Source organism: Phocoena phocoena, chromosome 16 (assembly GCF_963924675.1).
Source record: "Phocoena phocoena chromosome 16, mPhoPho1.1, whole genome shotgun sequence".
In the NCBI taxonomy this organism is placed as follows: Eukaryota; Metazoa; Chordata; class Mammalia; order Artiodactyla; family Phocoenidae; genus Phocoena; species Phocoena phocoena.
In genome coordinates this window covers 25,337,228-25,357,523 of record NC_089234.1, presented here as the reverse complement: position 1 = coordinate 25,357,523, position 20,296 = coordinate 25,337,228, and the positions used below count along the sequence as shown (strand labels likewise).

General features: G+C 48.4%; 1 protein-coding gene across 1 annotated transcript in view; it reads left to right on the top strand.

Annotated features, from left to right (window-relative positions):
* PDCD11 (programmed cell death 11) overlaps positions 1-20,153 on the top strand; it is a 42,181-nt gene extending 22,028 nt beyond the window's left edge. The window contains exons 19-36 of the mRNA XM_065893759.1: positions 204-319; positions 1,777-2,318; positions 3,207-3,269; positions 7,905-8,013; positions 9,525-9,614; positions 9,806-9,908; positions 10,334-10,511; positions 13,085-13,141; positions 13,731-13,853; positions 14,417-14,539; positions 14,920-15,226; positions 15,424-15,540; positions 16,229-16,378; positions 16,595-16,845; positions 17,540-17,708; positions 18,276-18,429; positions 18,923-19,088; positions 19,815-20,153. Coding sequence (XP_065749831.1) covers positions 204-319; positions 1,777-2,318; positions 3,207-3,269; positions 7,905-8,013; positions 9,525-9,614; positions 9,806-9,908; positions 10,334-10,511; positions 13,085-13,141; positions 13,731-13,853; positions 14,417-14,539; positions 14,920-15,226; positions 15,424-15,540; positions 16,229-16,378; positions 16,595-16,845; positions 17,540-17,708; positions 18,276-18,429; positions 18,923-19,088; positions 19,815-19,986 — 2,990 coding nt within the window. The 3' untranslated portion in view covers positions 19,987-20,153. The remainder of the gene's footprint in view (positions 1-203; positions 320-1,776; positions 2,319-3,206; positions 3,270-7,904; positions 8,014-9,524; positions 9,615-9,805; positions 9,909-10,333; positions 10,512-13,084; positions 13,142-13,730; positions 13,854-14,416; positions 14,540-14,919; positions 15,227-15,423; positions 15,541-16,228; positions 16,379-16,594; positions 16,846-17,539; positions 17,709-18,275; positions 18,430-18,922; positions 19,089-19,814) is intronic.
* Positions 20,154-20,296: the final 143 nt, after the last annotated feature.

The following is a 20,296-nucleotide window of genomic DNA, read 5'->3' as shown; positions in this document are numbered from 1 at the left end:
ATATACCAGGTTGCATAAATTGACACAACCTGAATGTGAATTATGGGAGCTAGACCCTTGGCTTCCCTAGTGCACATAAACCTGGGACATAGGTCTACTTTTCCTTTTTGTGCCTGTGGGCTGCAGGGCTGTTGGAGAGATGCTGTCTCTCTTCGCCCCTGCTTCAGGAGGGTGATCACATTGTGTTTGGTTCTGCACTGCAGGGCAGGAGGTGGAACCTGGGCAGAAAAAGAAGGTTGTGGTCTTAAATGTTGATATGTTGAAGTTGGAAGTACATGTTTCCCTCTGCCACGATTTGGTGAATAGAAAAGCTAAAAAGGTAAGCTTGCTGACTGAGGACTTCCATTCCCATGGTTTCAAAGGTGTTACACCCCTTCAACCCCACATGGTTCGCAGATACCTGTAGACAGGGTGGCCGTGTGCCTGGATTTGTCTGGGTCATTCCCAGGTGTACCTGTCACCCTGGTGTGCTTGTTGTTTTTGTTTTCTTGGCTGAGCCACGCAGCTTGCAGGATCTTAGTTCCCCGACCAGGGCTTGAACCCGGGCCCTGGCAGTGACAGCACCGAGTCCTAACCACTGGGCCGCCAGGGAATTCGCCTGGTGTGCTTGTTAGTTGCAGTGACTTTCACTGTGGTTTGGGCTGTAAATCACGTGGTCACCCTGATTAGGGCCAAGCAGGTGCTTGGATGAGTGAAGCGGGCCAGGTGTCTTAGGGGGTGGTGACAGTAGGACTCGACACTAGGACTGACAGACTGCGGAGTGCATGCACTGCCACAGAGGAGCAGAGACTACTCGGTTCCATCTCACTGTTGCCACATGAGAACATCTGGGTCTAGTGTTGGGAAGTCTGAATTTTAAGAGAAGGCAGAATGTGGATTTTTTATTTGAAGTAAACGTAGGAAATGTTGGAAACTATTTTTCTTTTTAAACATCATGTGAACCAAAAAAACATGTCTGTGGGTAGTTTTGACCTCCAGGCTGCTCATCTAACACCCTCTTCTGTCCACTTTTGTGTGGGCAAAGAATGGGTTCAAGGGAAATCTTAAAATGAGTGGTATCTTTCTCCGGATGACGCGTATATTTCGTCATCGTCTAAAGTACTTATTAATCCCCTAATCGCATAGGGTATGTTACAGAGAATTATATAGATGTAATCCTTAACCTCCAGTTGCTTATAATTTTAAGACTTTGAGAGACAAAGAGAAATATAAAACAGTATTAACCCCTCACTAAGCTTTCTAGCAGGTCCCTGTCCCATTTTGTCATCCGAGTGAAGCTAGTGCATGTAAGGGCATGAGCACAGGTTGGATGTTGGAGAAAGACAGGCTACATGCCTTGCACACAATAAGCTCTCAGTAATGACTGTCTTTGTTGAGTGAGTGAATAAACTGGGTGGAGAGCTAGCTGCAGGACTAAGAGAGGGGGAACCACAGTGTCTTAAAGCTGGAGAACCATTAGAGGTCACTTGGCTGTGCATCACAGTCACCTTTAAAGTTCTGCTTTCACTAGTTCCGGGATAGGATCTCAGAATCTGAATTCAAAACAGAGGCTAACTCCAGGTGATCCTGATGTGGCTCCTTGAGTGTGGTCACATCGCCTCAGTGTACAGGAGGGGAAAGCTGGGTCCAGGGAGTGGAGGCTAGTTTGTTACAGCTCAGATTAGCCTTGAGCCCCCTGGACTCAGAGGACTTTCCCAGACCTACCCTGCCCAGTGGGTGAGGAACAAGTCCTTGTGCTCTGTAAGAAGCAGGGATGGTGGGTTTTCTGTTTTCCAGCTGAAGAAAGGCAGTGAGCACCAGGCGATTGTGCAGTACTTGGAGGAACCCTTTGCCCTTGCCTCCTTGGTAGAGACTGGCCAGCTAGCAGCTTTCTCCCTGACCTCTCACCTCAACGACACCTTCCGCTTTGATTCAGAGAAGTTGCAGGTGGGACAGGGTGTCTCCCTAACCCTCCAGACCACAGAACCAGGAGTGACAGGTCTTCTTTTGGCCGTTGAGGGGCCAGCTGCTAAGAGGACCATGAGACAGACCCGGAAGGACTCTGAGACGGTCGACGAGGATGAAGAAGTAGATCCAGCTCTGGTTTTAGGGACTGTAAGGAAGCACACCCTGTCCACTGGGGACGTGGTCACAGGGACTGTCAAGTCCATTAAGCCCACCCATGTGGTAGTGACCCTGGAAGATGGCATCATTGGCTGCATCCATGCCTCCCACATTCTAGATGATGTTCCAGTGGGCACATCTCCTACTGCCAAGTTGAAAGTTGGGAAGAAGGTCACTGCCCGAGTGATTGGCGGGAGAGACATGAAGACATTCAAGTATGGAGGCTTTGGGGGAGGGACTGGCTTTGAGGGGAGATGGTGGTAATCGTGGGAGAAGGCATGGGAACTGAGGCAGTTTCCAAAAAGTTGTGCATATGTTAGATTTTCTTTTAGTTAACCAAAATATTCACCAAATAATCCTTTTGTATGTCTTTATTTTTTAATGGTGTATAATGTAGTGGTTAAGAGCGTTGATTTAGAGTCAGATCTGGGGCGAATTCCAGATTTGCCACTTAAAATTATGCGACCAGGAGTTAAGTAGTTACTCAGCCCTCTGAGTTTTATTTTTCCTAATTTGTAAAGTGAGAGTAATGGTAGTGACTACCTTGCAGGGCCATTGCAAAGATTGGAAGAGAGAACACCTAGCACTGAGTGTGCCTGGTGGGTCGTCTGACACATAGTTATTGCTCCGTATATGTCAGCAGTTACTATAATCCATCCTCCACAGCATACCTTAATTACACTCGTTTACTTTCAATCTAGTTACAGTATGTTATTGCAGCAGAAGTCCTTGCGATAAGAAAACCAAAAAGAGAATTCAAAGTCTAGCCAATGATTTGCGTATTAATTTCAGTAGCTGTGGGATCTTCAGTAAGTCATTTGTTCTCTCTAGACCTCAATTTCCTTATTTTTAGAATGAAAGAGTTGGAAAATTCTTTTCAGGGTTTAATATGACAACCCTAAAAGATCAGGTGAGCCAGTTCCTTAACATTTACTCAAATGATGAGAATGGAAGCCCTCAGGCCTGGTATTACCACTGGGTGGTGTGGCAGTGGAGTGGGCGGTTTTTTAAGCTCAGTGTGGTGGGCAGTTAGAAATTCTGGTCTCCCAATTATGGTGTTACAGAGAATAAGAGAAATGATTTGACATTATTTGTTTCTCCAGGTTTCTCCCAATAAGTCATCCCAGATTTATTCGAACCATCCCGGAGCTGAGTGTTCGGCCAAGGTAAGGGGAACTCCGGTGGTCTCACGGAGGGAGCGCTGGGCTTGGAGTCAGGAACCTGAGTTCTAGGCTTGATTCAGCCAGGATTGTGACTTATTTTGCCTCTCTCTGTCCAGGTTGTCTTTTTTTCTCCAGGAGGGATATTTGTCTGGTTCTCATACAGCTGGTTAGAGGGATTATATGAGAATTAATGTGAAAGCTGTATTCAGGGTTTAAGTATCGATTTAAAGGCTGATTGCAGTTCTGTTTGTTGGCATGTAACAAAAAGAAACATTTTTGCTCTCAACCTAATTTTCTAGAACTCAGTAACTCCCTAAATAAACACCACGTAGCCAAGAACACCACGTAGCCTGTTCTTTGATAATAGACCACTGCTTGGTGACTGAGACTTGAGGTAATGTTCTGGTGGATTCTGCAGAGGGATGTTCCACGAGGGATTCTAGGTGGACTGGTAGGACTAGTAGTTCCGTGAAGTGGTGGATCCAGTTTGTCTGGGGTCATTCTTTCAGAGGATCTCAAGCATGTTGATCTATGGGCCTGTCTGCTTCTGCTTCCCCCACTGAAAACACCCAGCCTCTAGGAACTGATAGGCCATCGGTGACTGAAGCTAGACACACGTGACTGTGCCAGAACCTCTGCAGGGTCAGGCCCAGACCCATCCAGGTTTAAGTCTTATGTGCCTAGGATGTCATGGAAAGACCTCTTAAGCAGCTTTCTGAGCATAAGGTTTGGTCAGCATCCTGAAGGGATCAGAGTAGAAGTGGAATAGTTCTGAGAAGGCTTGTGTCTGAGGTAGGGAAATATTCCTGGAACCTTGAAGTACCAGATGCTAACAACGCTTACTTTGAAGGATGTGAAAGTAAGCCCTTTAGTTCCAGAATGATGAGATTTGGTGGATGCACACGTTCCTGTTTGCTTAATCTGTGGTTTCCTTACTTTTGTAGATTTGATTGTGTCCCTTTGTCGTGAAAACAGAGACCTCCTCATATTCGTTGTTTTAGTCTGTGGTGTCTTCACCTCTGAGGCTGGACGTCTTGTTTAATTAAGGGTTAAGGTCAAGTAGTTTATCCAGGCTAAGGGTAGGTAGTTAAATTAATGAATACTGCAAGGGGTGAGTCAGTGAGCATTGTGGGAAGACTTACTAACATCCTGAATGGTTCTTGACCCTCAGAGTCTGGAGCCTCTCATGAACTATCACTGCTGTTCTGGTCCACCCTCCTGCATATGGAGACTGGTGTGAGCCATAGCAGTGGTCCTTGGTAGTGGCAGTGCGGGCCAAGCCAGGAAATGTGTTCATTCCATAGAGGAGATGGAGGATGGAGAGTTATAATGACAGATAGACAGATGGACAGGTAAAAAACTCTAGCACATCTTCCACCTCCTCCATGCACCTATGTTGTATTGTTAATTATTTTATGTTAATCAAGGCCCCTGAGAAACTTAGTATAAACATAATGCTATTGTTGCTATATTTCTCAAATGCTTTATGTTTTAAAATACATGTTTTGAAGTCAGGAGAAAAAACATTTATTTAATTGACGGTGTTGACTTACTTACGAAATGCCGTCATATTTTCATTCCCACTTGTATATGGAGCTCTTGTACACAAAGAGAATGTCGTGTGTCTTCGAGTTGAGTTCAGGGTTGGTGAGGGACACTCAAGCTAGATAAAACGGTACCTGCTCATTTACCCGTTTGGAGGGGGGCGATGTTAAGAGAGCAGAGCAGTTCAGAAGTCATTACATGTATCTCTGGAACTCCTGCTAGTCACTGAGTTTTCTCTTGCCATTAATGTAGTTATGCCCACCTTTTTTTTTTTTTTTTTTTTTTAAAGAGAGTCCGTTTAAAATCATTTTGGGAAAAGAAAAAAGATAACACATACTTGTTATGTGTGTTTTATTTTTAATTTTTTTTTTTAACTTAAACAGACATCTATTTTCTCACAATTATGGAGGCTTTCATTCTGAGATGAAGGTATCAGCAGGGTTTGTTCTTCTGAGGCCTGTCTCCTTAGCTTGCAGGTGGCTATCTTCTCCAGTGTCTTCATATGGTCTTCTCTTTGTATTTATCTATGTCCTAATCTCCTCTTTTTTCACATTTTTTTATTGTGGTAAAAATATAACATAAATTTGCTGTCTTAACACTTTTTAGGTATACATTATGGTATTGTTAACTATATGCATATTTTTATATAACAGATCTCTAAACTTTTCATCTTGCATGACTGAAACTCTGTAGCCATTCGTTTCCCCGTGACTCCCCAGCCTCTCGCAACCATCATTCTACTTTCTGTTTCGTAGAGTTTGATTACTTCACATACCTCATATGAGTGGAGTCCTGCACAGTCCTTCTGTGACAGGCTTATTTCACTCAGCACAACATCCTCAAGGTTCATCCGTGTGGTAACATACAGCAAGATTTCCTTCTTTTTTAAGCTGAGTAATATTCCATTGTGTGTATATATGTTGTCTTTATCCATTCATCCATCAATGGACATTTAGGTTGTTTCCACACCTTGGCTATTATGAATAGTGCTGCAATGAACATGGATATACAGATATCTCTTTGAGATCTTGTTTTTAATTCTTTTAGATACATACTCAGAAGTAGGAGTGCTGTATCATATGGTAGTTTTTTGAGGAACTTCCATACTGTTCTCCATAGTGGCTGCACCATTTTACAGTCCTACCAACAGTGTGTAGGGAAGGATTCCCTTTTCCCATATCCTTGCCAATGCTTGTTATTTTCTGTTTGATAATGGCCATCCTTACAGATGTGAGGTTAATATCTCACTGTGGTTTTGATTTACATTTCCCTGACTATTAGTGATGTTGAGCACCTTTTCCTATGCTTCTTGGATGTTTGTATTATCTTCTTTGGAGAAATGTCTGTTGCAGTTCTGTTTTTCAGTCAGGTTATTTGTTTTTTTATTACTGAGTTGTAGCTTAATTTCTTATAAGGACACCAGTCGTGTTGGATTAAGGCCCACCCTAACCACCTCATTTTAACTTAATTGCCTCTTTAAATTCCCTGTCTCCAAACACAGTCACATTCTGAGGTATTGGAAGTTGGTGCTTCAACATAAGAATTTGGGGGGCTGGGCGAGACAATTCAGCTCATAACAGAGGCATTCCCGTATCAGCTATTGAGTGAATAAATTTTTTTATCCTAACTATACATATATATATGTATAAAGGCATTATAGATAATGAATGTAAATTATCTGTTAGTTATCTGTTAGAGTGCCAGGCACATGGATGTTCTGTGTGTGTTTTAAGAAATAACATTTTACAGATGTTCCCTACCCAGGCTTCTCCCTTCACCTCCAGAGGATGAATTCTCCATTATTTGACATATATCCATCTCTTGCTTTTATACTTTCGTTTTATATATATATATCTACAAAAAATTATTTTGTATGGTTTTCAAATTTTACATAAATAGTATGCTGTGCTTAATATTCTACAGCTTGTTTTCTTCACTCAAAATTTTGTTTTTGCGATCTCTCCATTTCGGGGCCTAGAGCTAAAACAGTAACCCATCCTGTGCCTGTGCCAAACTGTATATATTTTCAAGCTGATGGAAGACGTTTACGGTTGTTTCCACAATGCCACAGTGAACATCCTTGAACTCGTTCCACTGTGCGCCTGTGCAGGGATTTCTCTAGGGTGGAATTGCTGGGTGTGTTTCAGCTTTACTAGTGTATGAGTTTCCTGTGTTCCTATATTCACCAGTACTTGCTATTACACGTTACAGTTTTACCAGTATTACTTGTACCATTTTACTGGTGAGTTCTGTTTTGTTTTAGAAATTTGAATTGGTAAGCTGGGCTGGTTGGAATGGTGGGAATTCTGTGCTTCCTTTGAAGTGATTTGTGGACTGATAACTTTCAGACCGCATCTCCTTGTTGCTTTTCTGAGAAGAAAAAGAGAATCAAGAAAGTGATAATGCCAAGGTAGCATAGGGCACAGAGCACTGGATTTTTGAATCAGGAACTCTGACTTCAACTCCTGGGTCTGTAGCATAAAATGAGTTTAATAATATCTGTCCTGGGCTTCCCTGGTGGCGCAGTGGTTGAGAGTCCGCCTGCCGAGGCAGGGGACACGGGTTCGTGCCCCGGTCCGGGAAGATCCCACATGCCGCGGAGCGGCTGGGCCCGTGAGCCATGGCCGCTGAGTCTGCACGTCCGGAGCCTGTGCTCCGCAACGGGAGAGGCCACGCAGTGAGAGGCCCACGTACCGCAAAAAAAAAAAAAAAAAAGTATCTGTCCTACTTGATTCACACATGAGAGTGTTGTCACATTCAGTGAGAGATTATTTGTGAAAGCAGTTCTGCAAACTGTAAAGCAGTAGCTAAAGCATTGAAAGAAGTAAAATAGTTTTGTTTCCTATACTTATAAAGATTATTGTTGGCTCCCTGCTTTAGGTGAGTGAATTGGAAGGGATTAATTTTCACGCAGGTATTGTGAACATTCATTCCCCTTTAAGGAGAGAAATGGCGGGGGGGTGGTGCATGGTGGGTGTGTATGAGTTAGCGGAGTCCTGTAAAATCCATCCATGGCCACTCGAGGGAGATGGTTTCAAGCTAGAAGCTTATCCAGAGGTTGGTTTACTCTTTGCATTGCCTTTCTGCAACCAGTGAGCTGGAGAAGGATGGCCACACCGCTCTCAACACTCATTCTGTTAGCCCCTTGGAGAAGATTAAACAGTACCAGGCTGGTCAGACTGTGACTTGCTTCTTGAAGAAGGTGAGTAGTGCACGCCCTGCAATGCGATGCTGTCCCTCTTACAGAAGAAAACGGGGAGAAACTGACAATGACCATTTGCACTAGACTTTGCTTCTGTGTTTGCTGCCATGCTGGTTTGTAGAAGACAGTAGAAGGCCTCTGCTCCTAGAAAACTTCTGGTCTAATCAAGGAGCTAAATTTATGGCTTACAAAACAGCTAGCAAGCAACCCACAGTTCTACATATTTATAGATTAATTGTACAAAATGGAAAGAAAGATATATCATAGAGCAAGATTTTAAATCCAGTTCTTTATTTTATTTTAAATAATGTAAAATTCAAATTTCAGTGTCCACAAATAAAGTTTTATCGGAAGACACACGCACAAATATTTTAAATAAAAATGTTTTATTTAAAATAAAATAAAATGTTGGATTTTAGATTCTTGCCTTTTATAAAGTTCGGGAACAGTGCAAAACAGTATATAATTGGGTGTCAGGTTATGTGTTCTAACCCCAAGAGGAACAGGAGTTGAGTAAAGGGAGGGATCAGTGAGAACTATACCAGTTGGAATACATCAGAGGGAAGGTTGGTCTGGGCTTGACCCTGAGGGATAATTCCTCTTCATCGCTGCCAGATTCTTCCTCCATGAGCATGTATCTGAGTATGTCTGTGGTGCTTGATCCTTTTAGTTACCTATTGTCTCTAGACATTCATAAACCCAAGATGCCTTAGAGTGGTGTTTAACTCTTCATAATCAGACGTTATGAATCTGGTACACCAGTCATGCTGAAAACCTCCTCTATTTTTTTCCCTTCCTGTCTTTGTTTCTACGCTGGGAGTACTGTCTATTCTTATTGCCTACAACCCTTCAAGGTACAGCACAGATAACCCTCCCTTCTTACTAGTTCTCCTACAGGGTCCCGTAACATACTGTGCTCTTCCTTGTTGCTTGCTCCTGCATACTCATTTGACTTACTCTTTGCAGACTGTAATCTCTTTGAAGGCAGGGCCTGGCTTTTACTTACCACTCTCATGCCGTACACATAGTGGCTGCTTGATAAATGTTTTGTTGAGTTGACCTGAAAATTGGGGTGTGTATTTAGGGCAGAGCACTGTGTCAATAGCAAGATCTAAATTGATTTAGAAATAAGATGTTAGTCCCTGAAGATGGTTAACGTTCACTGGGCACGACTGAGTTTGGGGGAGGCGACAGAGGTCAGTGGGATTGGTCCTACTGCTTGAGGATATCTCTGAGGCCTTTTTTGCCTCCTAATCAGCTGAGGCACCAGGAGAGATGCATGTTCTGCTGGGCTGGCAAAGGCTCTGAGCTAGACTCTGAGTGAAGCCTGCGAGAAGTGGAGGTTGGACGGGGGCATTGGGACGTAGGGGTGCGTTCCTGTTTTTTGGGAAAATGTAGGCTTTGGGCCCTTTGAGCCCTGTGATTTTAGGAGAGTCTGTTTTGGTGAAGGGAAGAGAAGAGACGCTTGTATCTGCCCATTCCATTTCTCCTCCTGTTTTATTTTCCCCCAGTACAACGTGGTTAAGAAATGGCTTGAGGTGGACATCGCTCCAGACATCCGGGGGAGAATTCCCTTACTGCTTACTTCTCTTAGCTTCAAGGTCAGTGTGCCTGAGATCCCTGGAGAGGAAACCCCAGCTCCCTGAGTTCAACTTAGTGTCTGATGTGTGCTCACAGTGGGTACAGGGAACTGTACTGTGGGAGATACTTACCGTGCAGACTTAAATGCTGTGGTTTTGGATAAATGACAGGCCTTTCCTCAAACATCAGAAGAATTTTCTTGCCCTTCCAGGTTCTGAAACATCCAGATAAGAAGTTCCGGATTGGCCAGGCCCTGAAGGCCACCGTGGTTGGCCCAGATTCCTCCAAGGCCTTCTTGTGTCTTTCACTCATAGGTGTGGTGATGAAATGGGACCTGGTCAGGGAAGGGAGGGGGTGGAAGGGGTCGGGAAGAGGTCTTCAGTCATTGCCCAGGTTGAAGGATGCCGTGGGTTTCGGAGTCCTTAGAAAGCCTAGTGTGGTGGCTATGTCCTTGGAACAGTTTTTCTCTCGGGGCTTTGCTCTGTGGCCTGTGTCTGAGTCACCTTTACCTACACAGTTGTTTTCCCTTGGTCTCTCAGAAAGGCTTGTCCACCACATGGCCCTGGCATTCTTGACCACATGGCATGATGATCTGGGTCTGTGTGATCATTCAGGTCCACTCAGCCTAGACAGCCCGAGTCTGGACGCCTCCACCTCCCCTGGACTCTGGTTGGCCAGTGTCTCGGCTTCTTTCTTGGCTCATTTCCTCTTCCCTAAATCTGGTTCATTCTCCTGCCAGGTCCTCACAAGCTCGAGAAAGGGGAAGTGGCCATGGGCCGCGTGGTGAAGGTGCTTCCCAAGGAGGGACTGACCGTCTCGTTCCCCTTCGGGAAGATCGGAAGAGTCAGTATATTTCACGTGAGTGACTCCTACTCAGAGACGCCCCTGGAAAACTTTACCCCACAGAAGATTGTCAGGTAGGCTGAGTTCTCTTCCTCTTTTCAGCTCTCTGTGGGATTGGTGGGGTTTTTTTGTTTTTGTTTTCCTTTTAATTATAGATGTGTGATTTTGTACCAGAAAAAAATAGTATATAAAATGGAAAATGAAAATTGCTGTTGTTCCTCTCTTTCTCCACCACTTTTTGCCATTAGATACTTTGATCTCTATCTTTCAAGACTCTAACATATATAGGTATAATTTGCCCGTACGTAATAGTAGAATTTCATTTTATGTGCTATTCTGCAACTTGCTTTTTTCTCATGGCAGTTTATCATACACTTTTTCTTTCCTGTGCTAGTATATTGAAATCAGCCTTGTTCTTTTACCTTATTTTTAACATTTTTTTTTTTAGTATTGCATGATGTGTTTTTTTAAAAATCACAGTTTATTTAAACAATTCTGTTCACAGACAATAATGTTGAAGTGAATATCTTTGCACATATGTTTGGATACTAGTGAAAGTATAACTGTGAAATAAATTCCTAGGAGTAAAATTGATGGGTCAAACAATGTTGTACATTTTGCCAAAGTGTCTTCCAAAAGGACTTTGCTAATTTTTATCTCAATTAACAATAAATATGACTGTTCATTCCTCACACCCCTGTCAGCACTGGATATTCTTTTTTTTTTTTTTTTTGCGGTACGCGAGCCTCTCACTGTTGTGGCCTCTCCCGTTGCGGAGCACAGGCTCTGGATGCACAGGTTCAGCGGCCATGCCCCACGGGCCCAGCCGCTCCGCGGCATGTGGGATCTTCCCGGACCGGGGCACAAACCCGTGTCCCCTGCATCGGCAGGCGGACTCTCAACCACTGCGCCACCAGGGAAGCCCGGATATTCTTAATTTTTAATATTTGCCATTGAATAGGCTGAAATTGGTCTCGCATTTTAATTTGAATTTCTCTTACTGGTCATTTTTCACGTTTATTGACTGTTTACATTTGTTCTGTGCTTTGCTTGGCCAAGTTGCTTCCTCATTTTACTATTGAACCATTCATCTTTTTAATTAAAGCAAAATTGATCTGTGTGTGTTCTCTGCAAGAGGACAGCAGTGACCTTTCGCAGTTGGGGGGTGCTTTATGAACTATTTTGGGTGCACAAAAATGAACCTACCTCAGAGTTTTAAAACCATTTTATAGCCTGAATAAACTAGCATGGAGAGGCATATTTCAGCCTTGTACAATACAGACTTGTCTGACAACCAGTTATCCAACAGTGAAGCAGACACCTTCAGGAGGCAGAGACTGGAAAGTAGTAATTGTCCTCCCGTCTCAAGTGTCCCAGGCACCAGCACCTGCGTAAATTCTCAACCACTTGTCAGGGCTAAAGAGCACAAAATGCCCAGGGCCTAGGAGGAGAAAAAGAATGAGTCAGAGGGAAGTCCAAGATCATCTCTGCTTCGCTTATTTAGGCTTACAAAATACAGGTGTGATTTTTTTTTTTTTAGCAAAATATTTTAAAAAAATAACATTATTGGGCTTCCCTGGTGGCACAGTGGTTGAGAATCTGCCTGCTAATGCAGGGGACACGGGTTCGAGCCCTGGTCTGGGAGGATCCCGCATGCCGCGGAGCAGCTAGGCCCGTGAGCCACAACTACTGAGTCTGCGGGTCTGGAGCCTGTGCTCCACAACAAGAGAGGCCGCGATAGTGAGAGGCCTGCACACTGCCATGAAGAGTGGCCCCCGCTTGCCACAACTAGAGAAAGCCCTCGCACAGAAACGAAGACCCAACACAGCATAAATTAATTAATTAATAAACTCCTACCGCCAACATCTTAAAAAATAAATAAATAAATGACATTATTGTAGTTAAATGTATGAGTAGCATTCAGTTGTAATTCCTTCGTCTGTCAATGTGAATAATAGGTTAAATGCCTAAAGACAGATGATCCCTTCGGGTCCTTTCCTGCTTTAAGTGCTGTGATTCCCTGGTAGAAAAGGCACGCACCTGTCATGGGAGAATTTGGAATACATTGTTGCTGAGATCCTTTCTACTGATAAGATTCTCTACCTTGCGTGGTAGTATAAATGACACCACCATTGCATGGTGGGTTTGGAAACCCCCTCGAAGAGTAAATCCTGTTTCCCTCCCAGAAGCCTCCCCTGCTCAGGCCTCCCTCATGGGCTCCTCTGACCCGCTGCTCTGAGTCGGCAGTGGTACCAGGCCGTCCCCCTGTCATGGTTTCCTATGCTGAGTCTTTCTCTCCACGAGACCAGATCCTCCCAGCCCCCGATGCAGGGCTGGTCTCACCTCCTAAGTACTCACCGCGTGGCTCTGTGCGCCTTCCATAGGGCTTGCATGTATCCTCTTGTTTCCTCCTCCCAGCACGGTTCTTGGGTGAGGAGAGAAAGTAGCGGTATTTTTACTTGACGAACTAGTAAACTGAGGCCTAGAGAGGGGACTTGTCCCGAGTTCCTCAGCAGGTTGTGAGCAGTGTGAACAGAGCCCTTGCTCTCGCCTGTTGCTCAGCCTTGTGGAGAGGAAGCCGAGGCCCTCTCCAGTCTCCTGAGGTGCTGGCTGGCGCCAGCGTTTCCTTCTCTTGCTCTCACTCCAGGTGTTATGTGCTGTCCGCTACAGGCCCTGTATTGACTTTGTCACTGCGATCGTCCAGGTGAGTGTCTGTGTTGTTGGGGGAAGAATTGGGGGAGAACTCCCCCCCGGCCCCAGAGGATTGAGGAGAGGCTGTGTGGATCTGACACAGAGCTTTGGGCCTCCCAGCTTGCTTCCCTGCTCACCCCCTTTATGCCTGGCCCCGTTTTTTATCCAGAAAAGCTGAGGACATTCAGATTGTAGAAGAACCTGTCTGCTCAGGCTGTTGTTTCCCAAAGAAAGGTTCAAACATCCATAGTGGTGTTCAGAGTTGCCAGATGGCGGTCCTAGTGAGGGGAGGTGATGGAGCCCCCAGGGCTCCATAGTAGGGACAAGTATGCCGTGAAGTGGACTGGCCTGAAGTCATGGTTCGAAATGAATGTATGAGGTTTAACCTCCCTCTGGCTTGCTCAGCCTCTCCCTGTTACTATTAAAGCCGTCCCCAGCTGACAGGCGTTCAGGAGAGGGTAGGGCTGGGCTCTGATGGTGATATCCTACTGACAGGTCCAGAGTCGTGTTCTTACAAAGTATGATTATCACAGGAGATTTGGGGGTGAGGGTCTGGAAATGGGGTCAGAGGTACATGTGTAGTAAGCCTTTTATTCCTTTAGGACGAACCCGGAGACGAAAAGCAAAATAACAGATCCTGAGATTAACTCTATCCAGGATATTGAGGAAGGGCAGCTCCTGAGGGGCTACGTGAAGTCCGTCCAGCCGTCCGGTGTGCTCTTAGGGTGAGTGAGGCGGAGCCCGGGGACGTGGACCAGCCCCGAGGGTTCTCCCGGGGCCTGTCTTGATTGGCCCGCTGCTGCCCCCGGTCACCATCTCTGGAGGGATCATGAAGGAAGGAGAGTCTGTGTTCCCACCAGTGTTTTAAACTCCAAGTCTTTTTATACTTTCAAAAAAGTTTTGAATTACTCTTGTTTGGTGTTTTTGACAAAGAATATGGCATATCCATGGTCATGATTTGTAAATGTTCCATGAACCCCCCAGATGTTACAGCCTTCCCTGCTGTAATTATGTTTCCTCATTTTCTTCTGGTCTTTCTAGCAGCTTGTGAGTGCATTGTGATGCTCTGATATGGGGTAAAGAGTATCTTTCAATTATGTCTTCATTACGCTTGATGATTTTTCCAGTTTACAAAGCCCTCTTTATTTTGTTGAGTGCCAGGAACCTTATGTCTGTCTTAAATCCTCATCACAACTTGAGTCTCTGGGAGAGAGGAGGCATTAGGCTTGGCTGGGGACTCTGTTGCTATGTTTCTGACCACAGGACCCTTGTCTCTCTCTCCTGTCAGCCTTGGCCCCTCAGTTACGGGTTTGGCCCGATACCCACATGTCTCCCAGTACAGCCTGTCCAAGGATGCCCCTTATGACAGGTATCTCCCCGAAGGCAAGCTGCTCACAGCCAAGGTCCTAAGGTAGGTGCTCTTCTCTCTTTCTCACCTCTTTCTCTGGGAACGCTGGGTGGAGATGGAGAGGTGAACTATAAACAAAAAGGCTTAGGCAGTGGTAAGTAATGGTGAATGAGCTCCCTTTGTGTGGAGCCTTCTACCTCAGCTCCTAAAGGCAATTGTGGAGACTTTCCTCTGCACAGGCACCCGTCTTTGGGGATGGAGGAAGGGATAACACAGCTGCCCTCTGTATTTTTCTACCAAGCCATTGTGCAAATCATTCCTGAGATTACTGCACGGATTCCAAGGCAGGTGGGGGCAGGCCCAGAAACTGTGGGCTCCTCGCTATGACCATTGTGCTCCTTATGCTGTCCCCATGGTCCGCTCGCCTGGTCTCCCTGTCATAGCCTGAACCGCCGGGAGAACCTGGTAGAGCTGTCAATCCCCGCCGACGACATTGGAAAGCCAGACGTGTTTTCTGCCTCCCTGGGACTGCCACTTCCGAAGCAAGAGGGGAGGGAAACAGAGGCAGAGGAGAGAGACCACAAAGGAGAAGAAGAGAAGGAGGAGAGGAAGAATCAGAAACAGAAAGAGAAGAGGATTGGGAAGGGGCGGGAGGGGGCGCAGCTGCCCAGCAAGGAGAAGAAGGAGCCCCGGAAGCCCCAGGCGAAGAAGCTGGGCAAGCGGCCGTGCCCGGAGTCTGGCAGTGAGCAGGTAGGGCCCTCGGGGAGGATGGCCTCCTTCACAGGAAAAGGAGAGCCTTCCAGAATCCGCCCGGCAGCCGCTTTGCCTCAGCCTCACGGACAGAGAGAGGCTGAGTTTGGCTGGGGAGAGGGTACCGCCCGAGGCCGCGGAGGGCGCTTGGGGCGAGAAGAAGCCAGGCTCAGCGTCGTCCCCGCCTGTCATGGCAGGAAATCGGGAACAAGAGGCAGAGGAGAGCTGCCCCATCTGAGGAGGACGACAGCGGTGTGGAAGTGTACTACCGGGAGGGAGAAGAGGAGGTGGAGGAGACGGGTGTGCGGCCCCAGGTGAGCAGCGCTGGATGTGGGGGAAGGGCCGCCCCAGAAGGGAGTCCCTGCTCCCCTGCCTGAGGGCTGGGCTGTCCTCAGCACCACCCTCCTGTCTTCATTTTCTGTAAAATGTGAGGAGGTGGGGCACCTAGTTTCCTCAGTTGGTCATCAGCTCTTGAGAACGGGGCTGCTGCTTCACCTGCGGAGTGGGCTGTGAAAGTCCATTCTAGTCGATGTTTATTAGCTGGAGCGGAATTGAATTAGTGGGGGTGGGGGGACGGGCAAAGGAAAGGAGGCTTGGCCGTCTGAGCCTGTGTCCTGCTCTGAGAAATGAGGACAGCGCTACTGGGACTGAGGGCAGGTGTGGAAGGGCTTCCCAGACTTCAGGTGTCACATCACTGCCACCCTCGGAACATCTGTCAGGTTACCTCTGTCCTAGCTCTACTGCTGTTGTACGCCTGCACGTTTGTATGTGTTTGCCTATGTAGCTTTTTAAAAATATTACTTAAATCTACTTATTTACAAAGGAAGCTCTCATGTCACTCCTAAAAGTGCCCCCAGTGCACCGGGGCCTAGCCTGGCGGTGGGAGGAGAGAAAAGGTCTCTGGGCACCGTGGGAATCCCTGCTCCTCCGGGTGGAAAGGGGCTGCAGAACAGGGGCAGCCTGGGCTCAGTGCTTTTTTCACATGTGCCTGTGATCCTCCAGGAGAAGCAGACCAGGCCGGCAGAAGCACCCCGGCTGAAGCTGTCTTCCGGCTTCGCTTGGGATGTGGAGCTGGACAGTCTGACCCCGGCCTTGCCACCTCGCGAAGAGAGCTCCGACAGCGAGGAGGACGAGAAGCCAGAGCAGGCCACGGTGCTGTATTTTCCAGGGCTTCGTCCTTTGCAGGGACCCTTGGCGCCCGTCTCCCGTGCTCTGTCCTACCCTGGGTGTCTCTTCCGAGGGGTGGGGCCGTCTCAGGCTGGGAGTATTTGCGGAGCTCGGGGGCTGCCCTGCCAGCTCCTGACTTCCACCACAGACTTCCCCGGGGCTGAGGAGCAGGTTGCTCACTTGGTGTTCTGCCTTCCACAGCAGAAGAAGAAAAGCAGGAAGGAAAGGGAGCTGGAGAAGCAGAAGGCAGAGAAAGAGCTGTCCCGCATCGAGGAGGCGCTGATGGATCCCGGGCGGCAGCCGGAGTCGGCAGATGACTTCGACCGACTCGTGCTGAGCTCCCCCAACAGCTCCATCCTGTGGCTGCAGTACATGGCCTTCCACCTGCAGGCCACGGAGATCGAGAAGGCCCGGGCCGTGGCCGAGAGGGCGCTCAAGACCATCTCCTTCAGGTCTCGGCTATGCCCTCCTGCGTTGGGGCCCTGTCTTTCTCCAGGGGGCGCTGCGTCTCCTCGGCAGGCTGGCGGCAGTTTGGGTGGCTGCCACTGGGCGCCCGTGGGTTCACAGGCTTTCTCTCAGAGATGTGCCGTCTGTGAAATAGATCTGCTCATTTATATTTTATAGTCCTCTTCACCGAGATAGCTAAGGGTAACATTTACACGAGGCATGGGCCCCCAGTTAGGTGCCCCACTCGGAGCAGAAGTACAAGAGGGAAAACACTCTCCACATACCCGGGCGAAAACGATGTCGGTGACCATGTTCCAGGCAGAGGGTAGAGCGGGTTTCCCAAAGGCTAGTGAAGAGGGATGGCGCTCCTTTGCATCATTCTCTTAGTTTGGGGGGAGATTCAGACCACAGATTCCTTCCAGTCCAGACCTCAGGCTGGTTTGAGATTTGGTAGGTTTCCTTCCCAGGAGTGGAGGCAGAAACCTGGGGCGCCCCAGACCCCACAGCCATGGGGTTGGGGTTCCTGCTTCTGTGTGAGCTGCAGTGGGGACAGGGCCTCTCGGGGCCTGCACTTGGGGGTGGGAACTGAGGACGTGGGTGCAGCCTGGGGAGGAGGATGTAGTTCCAGTCCCCCGATGGCAGTGGGGGGCTCGTTGGGCCAAAATGATGGAGCTCACGTGCTGACTGCTCTCCCTCCAGAGAGGAGCAGGAGAAGCTGAACGTGTGGGTGGCCCTACTGAACCTAGAAAACATGTACGGCTCCCAGGGGTCACTGACCAAGGTCTTCGAGCGGGCTGTGCAGTACAACGAGCCTCTCAAGGTCTTTCTCCATCTGGCTGACATCTACACCAAGTCAGAGAAATTCCAGGTAGGAGTCTGGGCCAGGTGGCCGGCTGCCAGGGGGACCTCAGCCACTTAGAAACGAGCTCCTGGGAGTCCCAGAGGCAGCAGGGAAGTCTCGGGGGAGAACAACTGCAGCTGGACCCAGTCCTGCCCCAGGCTTGCTCATCTTCCAGGTGGGAGAAGTCATTTCCCCTGCCTCCGCTTTGGGAATGTGGGGCCAGGATGAGGGAAGGGAGGGGACAGCAGAGCCGGGGGTCTGTCCCTTGGGATGCCGACGGGTGTCACCGACAGGAGGCGACAGGCCCCAGTAGCCCTTTTCCATCTCTCCTCCTCCCCCTCATCATGCTCACGTTCTCTCTTCTAGTCTTAGGACCTCCTCACGGCACAGGCTTAGGAGGGAGACTCCCCATCACACGCTTTCCTCATCCTGTGCGCCTGCCCCCCCCCCCCACCCCCGCCGCGTACCTGACATTGGGCCTGGATACCGATGGAGTCTGAGCCCAGGTCTAGCTTCCCACAAGTGTAGGTGCCTGTCTCTGCCGTTACCCCCTGTCTTAATCACGCTCCTCAGCTTATGTCATCTTTCCCACAGGAAGCTGGTGAACTTTACAACCGGATGCTGAAACGTTTCAGGCAGGAGAAAGCTGTCTGGATCAAATACGGCGCCTTTCTTCTGCGGAGGGGCCAGGCTGGGGCCAGTCACCGCGTGATGCAGCGAGCCCTCGAGTGCCTGCCTAGGAAAGAGCGTGAGTGCTTGTTCCCACCCACCGGCCCAATTCCAGGGCGCAGTAGGCTGTCTCCCATCTGGGCAGAGGGCTGGGGGTCTCCTCATCCAAGGGCTGGTGTTAGGAAAGCCTTGTGGAGCGTACATGGCTATCTCTCTCTTGATCGTATGCTCATGAACTTAGCTCGTGTTGCATTTTAAATTCTAGACTCCGAGGATAGAGGGACAGAAAGGAATTAGCGCTAATTCTTTTGCCTCTGCCTGCCCCACGGCCCACCTCTCATCCCCTGATTCCCCCTTCTCGGTCTGGAGAGTAGGATGTCTGCTGTTGGGAGTCATAGATCAGTGCCCATCTGTGTATTTGGCCCTAAACCCGCCCCACTGTCCCTCTTGTCGTCACCTAGGTCTTAGGACCCAAGAGCAGGGAATCAGGCATCAGACTGTCCCTGTAGGGTAGTGTGTTTTGATGAGGGCATCTGTCTGCTTTCTGTGTCTGAGTTGTCCTCTCCCTGCAGACGTGGACGTGATTGCCAAGTTTGCGCAGCTTGAGTTCCAGCTGGGGGATGCGGAGCGCGCCAAAGCCATTTTCGAGAACACGCTGAGCACCTACCCAAAGCGCACGGATGTCTGGTCGGTCTACATCGACATGATCATCAAGCGTGGCGGCCAGAAGGAAGTCCGGTGAGAGGGGACGACAGGCTGAGGCCTAATTGCCTGTTGGGGGGTTGGGAACATTGGCCACTTGGAGGCGTTTTAGCCCCCCGGAACCCCAGTTCTCTTACTCTGTCTGGAAAAACGGCTTTGACGTGACACGTCCTATGACATTCACGTTTCCAGTTTCTTTTCTGCCTCAGCGGCTAGCCTCTGGTCTGGCTGGAATCTTGGGTGGGAGGTAGGCTAGCCCCAGGCCTGGGAATCAGGAGACTTGGGTTTTCCTCATAATTAATGCTGAGCCTGGCTCTCATGGTAGAGAGTGTTCTCAGGCATGATCTCACTGATAACCGCCAGCATCCCCCCAAGGCAGGGAGGATTAGAGACCCGTGGTGGACTTCAGTCCAGAAAGAACTGATGCCTCACCCAAGCCCATCAGTGAGTTTTAAGCAGAGCTTTCCTCACAGAGCCACACCTCATTGCCTGTCCCCATCCCATTAGCTTTGTCCTGATTCACTGTGTGACTTCAGACCAGTAAGTCCTTTAACATCTCTGTTCCTCTGGAAAGTGAGGGTGGTGTTCTCCCTCTCCACAGACATGATGGGAGTTTATAAAGGGAATATAAATAAAGGTAGAAGTGGTAGTGCTGGATAACAGAGGGCCTGGCTCCAGAGCCTTAGAGCAAGTGGGTGAAGGCTAGCTAGGAATCGTGTGGCCGGGGACCACGAGGCAGACACTGGCTGCTCTCCCTCCCAGGGACATCTTCGAGCGGGTCATTCACCTGAGCCTGGCCCCCAAGCGAATGAAGTTCTTCTTCAAGCGCTACCTGGACTACGAGAAGCAACACGGCACCGAGAAGGACGTGCAGGCTGTAAAGGCGAAGGCCCTGGAATACGTGGAGGCTAAGAGCTCCATGTGGGAGGACTAGTAGCCAGCTGGCTCCGAGGGCACTGGTGGCAGTGGGCCAGCCGGGCCGACCCTCAGGCGCCTGGGCAGTTGAGAAACTGTGTTGCCTGAGGACTCTGTTTAAGTGTTGCCTTTTCTGCAGCATCCCTGGGGTAATCCTGTCAAGATAAAAAAGGATTTAAGATTTCTCATAATTCCTTTTTGCTTGTTTTAGGAACCAATTTATTTCATCTTTTTCCTTTTCTGGGGCTGCTCAGTGGTTGCAGGCAGTAGGCTCCTGGGCTCCCAGAAAAGCTAAGTCTCTCCTTCATGGGAGGTCCCCGGGGAGCAGG